Genomic DNA, 11589 nt, shown 5'->3' on the forward strand with positions numbered 1-11589 from the left:
CTCAATTCCCGGCTTTCCAGAAGATCCCATGAGGCCCTAAGAACACATCACACATCTTGTTAACACTATCTGCCCTGTAGCACCCAGGATCCAATAAAGGAATTGTGTTAGACACCTTCTGCTCTATTGATTCTCTGTCTCGAACAATCCTTCATTCCAAAAATGAAAGAAGACTCACTCACAATCAAACCTATGTGAGGTTCAAACTAACGGTGCAGAGAACATATAACGAAAGCAGAGGGCAACACGGCTCTACCTCCCAGTATTGACCAGAGTTTTCATCTCAGACTGTATTTAATGAACATTGATCTCGGTATACTAAAACGATCTCTTTCGGTAAATGTCTGAGAATCTCAAGGTAAGATAGCTTGAACTGTGCTGAATGTGGGAGACACAGGTCAGACGACATCATACTCACAGGTGAACCTATGATAGTCTCTCCAGGTTCGCCTTTGTCTCCATGTTCTCCGGACAATCCTGGGACACCTCTCTCACCCTGAGACAAATACAAGGGAGCAGACAGTGATAAAGAATCCAGAAGTCATGGAGAGCTGCAGCGCTGCATGATCATAAACTATTTAAACTCTGTCAGAAGTCATATCCATTTATGTTTCGCCTTCAGCATCTTCAACAGAAAGAAACATGACTGTATCCAAGGCCATGACATGATCATGTTAATTATGTATAAGATTTCTCTGTCTTGGGATACACAGTATGTTTACATGTATTTGAAACTTAGGATCTCTTGAGTACATTATTTTACAAGCCTGCTTGAAAACTCAATATGATATCATTCAAAAAGTTTGAGATCTTTACAAATATAACAGTAAATATATAGTACATAAAGTAGGTTGGCTTTTTTGGTTTTGTGAAAACTAATTGTAGTTGAGACCTAAATATGTAGATGAAAGTAATAGATAAACAGTGAACATAAATGCTAAAAGTAATGGATAAAACACCCAATTCAACCACCTCGTGTGATGGGACAAAAGCGATCACCACCAAACTACCTAAACATTGACAAATACAAAGTCAATGAAACATTACTGTAGGCTAAAAATCTCAGCTCAGAGTTAGTTATAATCTCGTAGATCTCTGTTTTGCTTCCTACAGCACATATGGCGATAAGCAGTAACTGTAGCTGTGTTTATAGGTCTCACTCTCAGAGATCCAAGAGAGAGATTTTCTGGGATTATCACCTTGTTTGTAATTTTGCAAATGCAAGGTGTTTAATCCGTGGGCGATAGGCTCTATCACCATTCTGTCCCCTCTTTGGGCTTTGGAAAGTGAGACCATGAGGCCATTTTAAATTAAACATATTTCAATTTTCAACCAGCTTCAACTAGTCGACACATGTGCAACTGAACAATGTTTGGCTCCCATTTATGTAACCAGCACCCGGGGCTCCGGATTTAAAATGCCTGTGATATTTTTGTGTCATCCAGCAGAGCTTTACAGGCAAGGGAGGCCAAACATCATTTATGTGTTCTTACTAGCAACAAAGCGGTTTAAAAATGAGAAAGATGTACTTTTAAATGAAAGTCGTTGAGACTAACTTGAAAAAACATCCAATTTAAAATAAATTCAGAAGAAGATAATGGATGGTGTCCTTAGTGCTTGAGTATATTTGAAAAGGCTGTTGGGTAGAGTCTGACAATAAACCACTGACATTAACTGTACCTGAACATATTAGTGTTTGACTTCTATCTTACTATCTGCAGAAGTTAATATTGTTAGCAGTCAAGATTTAGGTAGTGTTAGTAAGGCTTCACCACCAAAGTGCTTCCTACCTTGGGCCCGCGAGACCCTCTGCTTAGAGACAACCCATCGCCCTGAAAAACAACAGGAAGAAGACATCAGAATAGATATTCGCTGCACCTTCATCAGCTATTCACTTTGAGACCCGAGGTGCAACCCACAAAAAGCTGCTCCAGTGCTGTGAGTGAGTTTAAACAGTAATATGAAATCTGTATGAGGGCTACGCTCCACACTGTGAGCAGTCTGAACACAGTGTCGCATTGTGAGCTCATGTTCTGCTGTTTACAACACATCGTTTCTGTTTACAGAGCCAAACTGATAATGCTATACCACAGAGAAAACCTTGATTGGAATCAGGGCTACTGTAAGCATTATTTACTGTATACAGTTCGGATGAGACATTGATTTCTGTGGTCAGCATGTATTAGTGTTTCAAGTCCTACATTGCACAATGTAAATTAGCCGTGGAGAAGTTTGAACTATCACAGCAGTTCTCCAGTTTCAGGGTGAAATGTACCAATTCCTTCAGAAAGTTTGGGAAGTGGAGAACTTTTTGAGACTGATACTATGATCTTAAGACTGCATTTTCTCTTTGTTCCAGTTCCACTAGACATTATGCACTTACACTGCACTGAAAAAAACCTTTATATCACAACTTCAGAATAGAATAATAAAAGTCAAACACAACATAGACCAAATTGCTCATTGTTAATTTGAAGGCAAATTCATTAAAGTGATGTTACCTTCTTGAGCGTGCTGACTCATTAAAGTACCCCAGACCATCAGCAATGACAAGTGTTTATTGCTTTTTTTCTATTTGCTTTGTCTTATATACAAAGACCATAAAATGTTAAGAATCCCATTTGCCCAGGAAGTCAGTTTTAAATGATAAACTGTTGCATTTGTTCAGTTTTTGAACTAATAAACGACAGGAGGTCATTGGCATGCTGTAAAAATGTCCTCCTTGAACCTTCACACATGTTATTGCCCTCTTCTCCAATCCAGCTCCAATGTCCACAGTGCTGGATTACATTAAAGAGGTTTGAATACTTCTGTCTCAACGCATCTTTCCCTTATTACTCCGCTCAAGTGAACTCACTAGCCCTTGCTTGATGAGTACCTCTGAAGTCCGGCTTAATGTTGTCTTCAGCGTTTACACACACACACACACAAACAAACATGATTGTTTAAAGCCATAGAGCACTTGCCAGTGATTGAGGAGTGCAAGCGTCCTCAACTAGGACTGACGCTGAGGTTTTGGGGACATTATAATGAACATTTCTATATGCAAAGCCGTGTCCATAAAAGAGAGTGCTTCAACAGCAATAAGCTCCAAAGTGGGAGGATAGGTGATTACCCAGGCTGGGGTTATCCGGTGGTGGATTACCTAATGGCATTGCATCTCCCTAATGTCATAGCAGCTATACAGCTAGAGGAGCTAGTTTATTCTACTCTGTCTGCTAATGTCTAGCTGTTTGCAAATGATCTTTGTTTTTTGAATTTCTGTTGGGTTGTTGTTTTACGGTTTTACACTTTTGCCTCCTGAGACTCGAAGGCTGAACGCAACAAGGTCAGAAGACAGTCAGTTTTTTAAACTTGATATGGTACCCACCATATACCCTCCTCCAGGCTCCCCCTTAGGGCCTGGAAGCCCCATCACTGCACCAGAGTCCCCCTACAAACAGAAAGACAGTATTGAGCTAAGCATATTCTGAATTACACACAGGGAGCTGAACAATGAAGAGTCTGGTGGGTGTAGCCATGGAACACGCCATTTAGCAAAATGATGTCGCACATGAATGGATACATTATCACTGTTTGTTACAGGGGACAGCGTTTGGCACTGCATGGAGCCTAACAAAACCATCAAGTTCGTAGAGTAGAAATTGCTGTCCACAAGACCAAATTAGCAACGTCTGCTTTCTGTTTCCCGCCTCAAAAAGTGAACTAGAAATATTACCACTAATGCCTTAGTGTCTTGTCTTTTAGCAATGTTAGCAGTCAGTTGTTCATCCAATTCTGGTCTAGTCTTAAATGGATTGCAATACATTTTGTATACATATTTAAAGTCCCCCTGAGGAGGAATTCTACAGACTTTGGTTATACTTTGACTTTTTAGCAGCAGTGAGGTCAAAATGTCAACTTGCCCAATACTTCAATACTACCAATAAACTGCTAGAACAGCTGAAGGCATTCCCATCAGCCTCAGCTGTACTAAACTACAACACTGAACATGTTTAACATTGTCTTTTATTTATTGTCACCGTAAGCATGTTAGCATGCTGCCATTAGCATTGAGTTTAAAACACCACTGTGCCTAAGAGAAGAACAAAGCCTGTTAGACATATTTCTGTTATGCTTTCAGGCTAAGTTATGGTCTCCTGGCTCCAGCTTCATATTTAGCGTACAGACATTGTTTGCTTTTCCATATTTATTTATAGACTACCACAAGAATGTTCACTACAGCAGAGATGGCACCGAAGATGTGAATTACTGTAGGAGGGGGAAGAACTTTAGGATTCATCTCTCTGCCCTTGAGTGAACCAGAGTGAGTTTTATTTTGACAAGTGACAATCCCCATATGCATGTCAATTGCACACTTTCTCTCTATCAGCATAGTATTTTAAACACATCTTACTGAAATAATTTATGTATGTACATAATATTATAAATAATAAACAGTAGTTTGAGGCATTAGTTGCCAAAAGTGACATGATTGAGAATGGCAGGCGTGGCGTCATTTGAAAGGTGTATTAAAACAGTGTCTCACATGCTCACCCTGTGATAAAGGATCTTAGCTACATATTTGTCTTTTCAAGGGGGGAACTTGATTTGAAGTTTACCTACCTTTTCTCCTTTCAGGCCATCTTTACCAGACACCCCGGACTCCCCTGACGAGCCCTGTAAATAGTGGGGAAAAGAGACACATCTATCACCAGGCCTTCATCTACTCTCACACATTTATCTCCTCCTCCTCACTGCTTCAGCGGGCTGCCGTGTTCCAACATAATTTCCCTTAGCCAGGATTTATGAAATGCCTCTTTTCCCTCCCTGCTTTTGAGTAAAGACAGATGCTCATTACGGAAGCAGGTGTGGAGAACAGATTGAGCCTCTGCCTCCGTTCCTGGCATAAAGCAGTTAGATTTGCCTCTTTCCACTAATTAATTCTTAAATTTGATTACTGATCGTCTGTGTAAAAATTCTGGACTTCTCTCCCGACTTCCTCTCTGTCTCTGCCTGTTGAGGTTTATCTGTTTATCTCTATCTTTCACTTTGGCAGGCTGAGTTAGAGAGAAGAGGATATGGCAAGGCGACAGATAAGGCAATGAAAGAAAGAAAAGGTTGACATGAAGTGCTCGGTGTGTCGAGAGCCAATATACTTACTGCCTCGCCCGGGAGTCCTGGGAGTCCAGACAGGCCTTGCTTGCCCTGGCAAAACACAGAGGAAAACCAATACTTAGAGATATATTCTCCTTTTGTTTGGTGAGAAAATTGCCTGGCCTCTCAAATGTTACATCCCAGTCAGCTACACTGTGGACACGACTTTCGAGAGTATTTTAATAAGCAGTGTTGTTTAAGTGTCCCCCATGCCACCTTTTTAATAAACCATGGAAAGTTTCATGGGAATTACTGTGCTGTATGCAGAGGATATCGTCATTACTGGGCGGCGGTAAGTTTTCTCACATGCATGTGTTTTGAAATACACGCTTATACCCCGTTATGCTTATACAGATAAGCTTTTTATGGGCAATCGCCTTTACAACTCTTTATCTCTTAACGAGCTAAAAAAGTCACATATTACCATGGTAACTGAGCTTATGTTGAACAATAATAACTGAGTTAGAGGGAACACAAGAATCGGTACCAGGCAGCTTTCTATGCCTAGCTTTTGATTATTTAGATAAGAAAGAGATTTGCATTATTATGTTCAAAGCAAATTCTAGCATCCTTAATTGAAAATGTTCTTAATTTGATGTATTTTGATGAGTTGGTGTACTTGTGGAAACTAAGCGTTGTTAAAAATGTAATATATAATCATTTGTTTGCATTCATCTTCATTTTACACTCGCGCATATCCCATTATCTTGGACAAACGAGTGCCAAAAAAGGATGCATGGGATGTTTACATTTCCCCCCAGTTCTATTTATGACCTCCACTTAGGGTGCCCTCATCTCACTGTTGTTTATGTTCAGCAGGATTTCTATTCTTCTCCATTTGACTTACTGTAAGTGGCACAGCCGACATTGAGATAAATACAAAGTCTCACCTCTGGCCCCTGGTCTCCTTTCAATCCCGGTGGACCGACGTTTCCCTGTCACAGGAACAACAAAGTGTGAGTGAGATCCAGTTTTAGGGAAGGGCGGTACAATGGAGGGGAAAAAACATCAGGCCTGTCACAGTAAAATATCTGAATTCCAGATATAAAAGTTTGGTGAGGCATACAGGTCAACAAGAAGGAGTAAAGGTCCACTTCAGTCGCAAGTGGAAGATAATTACTGTGGTGTGTCGCTACAAATGCTAGTCTTTCAGACAGGTGTTCAAAAGCAACAAACTGGATATATATATTATCTCTGGTGTGTTGTGCTGTTGTCGAGCTCAGGGCTCACTGTATGTCCAAGAAATAAGATTTTCTGCAATAAAAAAGATCAACAATATATAAACTCCTCAAAGACGTCCACTGTTGTGACATCGCGGAGGGCACCACACAGTGATACTCAATGGACTTAAAGGACTTCTCTGCCTTATTCTATTGGAGGTGGGTATTGATTCTCAAGTTCTAGTGAAAGCTCGAAGTCTTCAACAATTTACCTTGAAGCCTTGTGGCCCTTGAGCTCCTCTCTCCCCCTGTCGAAAGTAAAGGAGATAGACAACCATCATTTCTCAAGATGTGCAAAAAGAAAATTGTCAAGTAAGTCTTTTTGCTCGCTGGGGTAAGGCAAAAAAAGAAAAGGACCTTCATGAAGTTATCTTTTATATTGTGTGAAGGTGGAGAAAAGTTTCCTTTGTTAAGTTTGCTTCTCTCTTCTAATAATGTGAATACAATGAAAGCAGTAACTTTTTTAATTACCTCTAAGGTAGAGCATTATTGTGCTTTTTCCTTTATACTCCACCACTTACATGGTAAACATGAGTTCTTGCTTTTGTCTAAAATTAAGTAATTATTCAATCATTTGCAAATTGTAATATCTATTTGTTCTTTCTATTCAAGGAGTCTTTCTATGCAAGGAGCCTTATGTTGTTTGGTCGATAGCTGAATCAGTGGCCTTTGTAATCCGAATGATTTAAGTAGATGCATTTGTTGTTTTGAACTCATCTGCACAGCAGGTGATGTTCAATTGTTCCTTCAAAATGAAATGTCAACTTATTTTGTTGATTTAATCAAATAAACTGGGAAAAAGCATCTGCTGTGGTGTCAAATGCTGGAAAAAAAATGAATAAAACGATTTGTCAATAAATAACATAGTTCAACAAGTTCGATATATCTTCAAGACACCCGAATCATCAGCGTTCAGTATATATATATATTTGTCTTTCGGTTCTGCTAACATGTCAATTATTTCGGATGAAAGCTAGACACTTTGACATATAGGGAGTTTCAGGCAGATCTTTGCATATGGATTTAGATTTTGGAACTCTCTCGTCATTTCTATAAGAGATTGTGAAAAACGATGTACCATGTTCTTCATTTGTTTTGTTTTTAAATGATAATTCTTCATTGAAATATGAGTATGGCTGGTTTGCCTGACAGCAGCCCTTTGTTGGTGTTAATCTATAAACATGTTTAATAAAATCAATACACATCTTATCACAAAATGTTGGATACACTGAAACTCTATAATGAGATTTGTATGATTCAATTGTATAGAAAATATCAAAGAGGGATATATTTACCTGATCCCCCTTTTCCTTTTTCTCCTCCTTCATTTCATCCTTAAAAAAAAGAAAAAACAAACCACTTCAGATTCCGACTGTAAAGGGACCGCAGGGAAATACCAACATGTGTTCTGATATAAAAAGCTGCTCACAGTTGCAGAGAGCAGTCTTAATCCGTGAGCTGTCATCACCTAGAAGTAATGAAAAAGACACAGCGTTACCTACACTGTGATCCACCGATCTCCATTCAAGTAAAAGCTGTTGATTTCTTGTAAAAATACTCAACAAAAATCAAAGTGATTGCAAATGTATAATAAATCGATAGATAGACTAGCTAAGAATGTGGAATCTAAAGCCACGGGGCAGAGGCTATTATAACAAAATGAAATGCATTGGAACGGTAAAAGGTCAAGAGGTACCAGCTGAGGCAGACTGACACCTAGTACTATAACATGTGAATAGGAGCCATTTCTAAATGTAATCCAAAACAAAAAAGTTTTTCGACAAAACCTCTTTACCCTTATATCATTCTGTATACTGATTAATATGAAATTCCGAATCCTGGTGTTAATTTCACAGCAGATCAGAATATATTCTAATAGATCTTGATCAAATTATATTCCAGGTTTAAAAACATCCAGGTCTCACTGAGGACTCATTTCTGTTCAATAGCAAAATACTGACCACACTGGACACAACTGCATTTCTGCTATCTAGCGTTCTTGTCCACAAAATTGAAAAAGGAAGTTGTCTCTAAACGGCTGTTTTAAAAATGGCCATCTTCATCTTTTTTTAAAGCACGCCCACACCAGGAAGTGGTGGAATAGTGCTGAGAAAAAAATGTGTTACAGTTAAACTGTTCACAATGGAAATATGTTAATAGCAGGTGGCACAGACACCTCTAGATACAATCTGGGTTTGATGGACACTGAAATGTTGGTGTTAACTGCAAAAAAGGTTTCAAATGTGAGGCCGGTGATTGAAGTCCATTGTATTAAAAAACTGAGCAAAGCAATTTAGAGAGCAAATCTAATTATCCATCTTCATTACAATCTATAATCATCAGAACTCATTTACATCTAAATCTCCTAAGGCCCTTTGTGTTTGGTTAACCACATGTTTCACCACCATGTGCAGTTATAACCAGTTCAGTCTTGGGTTGTTTAGGCATAATAATAAAAGAAGTGAGAGAAGCAATGATCATACTGAAATACATCCAAATGTTGGTGCTGGAAAAATAGAGTCTGCATGCTAGATAATGCTCCATTGAAAATATATTTAATGAATCACACCAATCACGTTTTGAACGCCAAACTTCTTCTCCAGACACATTGGTGCCCTCGTGTCATGTTTTTCTTTGTCCATCTGTGCTGGTGCCCTTGTTTTAGGAATAATGTGTGCCAGTGAGCCCTTTGAGAGTGTTACTGTGATTAAGAGCTACACAAATAAACTTGACACGAAGCCCTCCTTCCGCAGCAATAGTCAAAATAACCTTCAGTAAGGTCCTGAATCCCTGAGTGCCCCAGCGGACTGACTGCATTATCACTCAACCTTCAACCTGCAGTCACTCACAAAAACAGCTGCTGACAGTTTTTTCTTGCCTCCGATTCTAAAGCCAGTTCCATCAGTATGAGACCAGATAAGACACTTCTGCCAGAGCCTTTCGCCAGAGAAGTGAAATATGCATAGAACATTTTACTCAAAATAACTTGGAAAAACAGATTCACTTGACTAGATTATAAAACATATTGTAAAGCAACCCGGGCAGCAATAAAAACAGGACAATCTCGGAGATGAAAAGAGCGTTTTGCCACTTTAAGGATGTTGGGGGAGGGGGTGGCTGTGCATGGCTGTAAGCCCGCCGCTCCTCCCCGTCACTAATAAACAGAGGCACAAGAAGGTTTATGAAGGGAGGGTAATGATCCAAACCCTCGCTTCTGCTGTGTAAGGGAAATCAATGCTTAACTGCCAAAATGATCTGCCACGGGGAAGCAGAGAGCACAGACAGAGACTGGTACTAAATATTCAAACAGCCTCATTTATCAAATGACTAATGTTTCCTCCTCTGCCATAGTACTGTATACATCTCCTATATCCTGGGTGGTCCATGCCTCACCGCACAACAACGAACACCACTGAGTATTTACGTTTTGATGGAACTTTTCTTTATCTTGCTTCCCCAGTTGAAGTGAAATTTAGGGAAAAAAGAGAGATGGCTATTCCAAAATAATTGCAAAGCAAAAACCTCAATGTTTTTGAACAGCCATTAAAACCGCCCACGTTGATATCTATTCTTATTAGGCGAGCAGACTTTTTGTTTGGTAGACAGAAACCAATGAAATCAGTGGAGGGTGAGTGATATTTGTTCGCAGTATAATTAAGTTGTCACATTTCCATATGAATTGCTTGCTAACAAGCAACGAGAATGAGAATAAGAATGAAAGCCATCAAAGTTTGTTTCCCAGCTCATGTGTGAAGCCTTCGGAGGCTCAGTAGGCAGGAAGTATTTTGAATAAAAATCCATTAGGACAGAGTCATATAAATGTCAAACCCCTGACTATGTGATACGTGAGATCAAACTAAATGTTTTTATTTGACACCAATTATACTTTAATTTCTATTTTATTTTAAAAAGGTGTCATAGTTGCAAGTGCAACATTACAGATCTTTCACTGATTTGTCACAGTTTGTTTTTGCTGAAAATGTCTGAGCAAGTGTCACCTTCAGCATCAGACACACCACATGACATCAGGGCTTCTTTTTTTATGCGTTTCTCTACTGAAAGCAGCACTGGTGACTTCCAAGATGAATCTTTTTACTATCTACAATTATGGACATTATAAACAGGTCATATCCTGATGGCCCTCATTGATTTTTTTTCAAGCAAAATATTAGCATATCAGTTGGCGATGGCTAGTGCAAATGTGTTTTTTGATACAAGAGAGGAGAAGGAAATTATCGTTCACAGCTTTCAGTGAATGGGTATAGCTATGTTGTGTATATTTCTTTGCTGTGTGCATTGCATAGACTCCCTGGGAGCTTGCTGCCAAAAATATCAGTAAGTTCATTACCTAAAAAGAAGTTCTTCCTGGGTGAAATTCAACACAACTATAATCTCATCTGCCTTAAAACGACTGCCCATGTTGCATGCATTTTATCAATACCAATCTCCCGTTTTTGAAGATGGGGGAATATAGGATTTTTTTAGAACTCAATTCAAGATAGAGAGGAAATCTGCAGGTAAGTCAAATAATGGGAATTGGTTACAAGGTGACATGGCTCCAGGTGTGAGGAGTGACAGCATAAACACAGCACTGCTATTGCTTTGAGCTCCCCCTTCAAATTGTAGAATGTGAAACACACCATGATGCACAGATGCATTTTTCTTGTTTTTATTTGCAGAGAACAAAGCGCTAATATTACAAAATAGATTTTTGGGACAGCCATGTAACATAGTTTGGTGTGTCTTATGACAAAACATACATAACATGTCATACTAACTGACAATGTATGATATTCTGTAAGGTGGGTTTTACAGTGTACTTACAGGACCAGGCGGACCAGGAAGGCCAACTTCACCCTGAAAAAGAGCAGACAAATAATATGAATCAATACATATGTTGTGTAAGAGACTGAAAGACAAAATTAAAAGAAAAAAAGTAACTTGAGAAACTACTTCTGAAAGCTAAATGCCACAAGTGACCTCGAAAACCTTCATCAATAGGTTTTGGAGCAACAATAAAGAAAGCAATAACATGAACAGACTTTTGAAAAATACTGCAAACCTTAAGTGATGTGAGAAGAGCCATTAGATGAGTGGAAAGAAAACATTTCTCAGTAAAGAGCATTTCATGTGCATCATGTGAAATGTACTTGTGTGTGTGTGTGTGTGTGTGTGTGTGTGTGTGTGTGTGTGTGTGTGTGTGTGTGTGTGTGTGTCGTAGTCGTAGTGTCGT

The 11589-nt window shown here is 39.1% G+C and overlaps 1 protein-coding gene across 1 annotated transcript in view; it reads right to left on the reverse strand.

Moving 5' to 3' along the window:
• LOC104965678 (collagen alpha-1(XIX) chain) overlaps positions 1 to 11589 on the reverse strand; it is a 53203-nt gene that overhangs the window by 29361 nt on the left and 12253 nt on the right. The window contains exons 4-14 of the mRNA XM_010794682.1: positions 11181 to 11213; positions 7786 to 7824; positions 7652 to 7690; positions 6569 to 6604; positions 6027 to 6071; positions 5143 to 5187; positions 4606 to 4659; positions 3371 to 3433; positions 1791 to 1832; positions 419 to 496; positions 1 to 36 (exon numbers count right to left, since the gene is read on the reverse strand). Of these exons, the coding sequence (XP_010792984.1) occupies positions 1 to 36; positions 419 to 496; positions 1791 to 1832; positions 3371 to 3433; positions 4606 to 4659; positions 5143 to 5187; positions 6027 to 6071; positions 6569 to 6604; positions 7652 to 7690; positions 7786 to 7824; positions 11181 to 11213 (510 nt within the window). The remainder of the gene's footprint in view (positions 37 to 418; positions 497 to 1790; positions 1833 to 3370; positions 3434 to 4605; positions 4660 to 5142; positions 5188 to 6026; positions 6072 to 6568; positions 6605 to 7651; positions 7691 to 7785; positions 7825 to 11180; positions 11214 to 11589) is intronic.

Source organism: Notothenia coriiceps, unplaced genomic scaffold (assembly GCF_000735185.1).
Source record: "Notothenia coriiceps isolate Sejong01 unplaced genomic scaffold, NC01 NC01_scaffold00037246, whole genome shotgun sequence".
Classification (NCBI taxonomy): domain Eukaryota; kingdom Metazoa; phylum Chordata; class Actinopteri; order Perciformes; family Nototheniidae; genus Notothenia; species Notothenia coriiceps.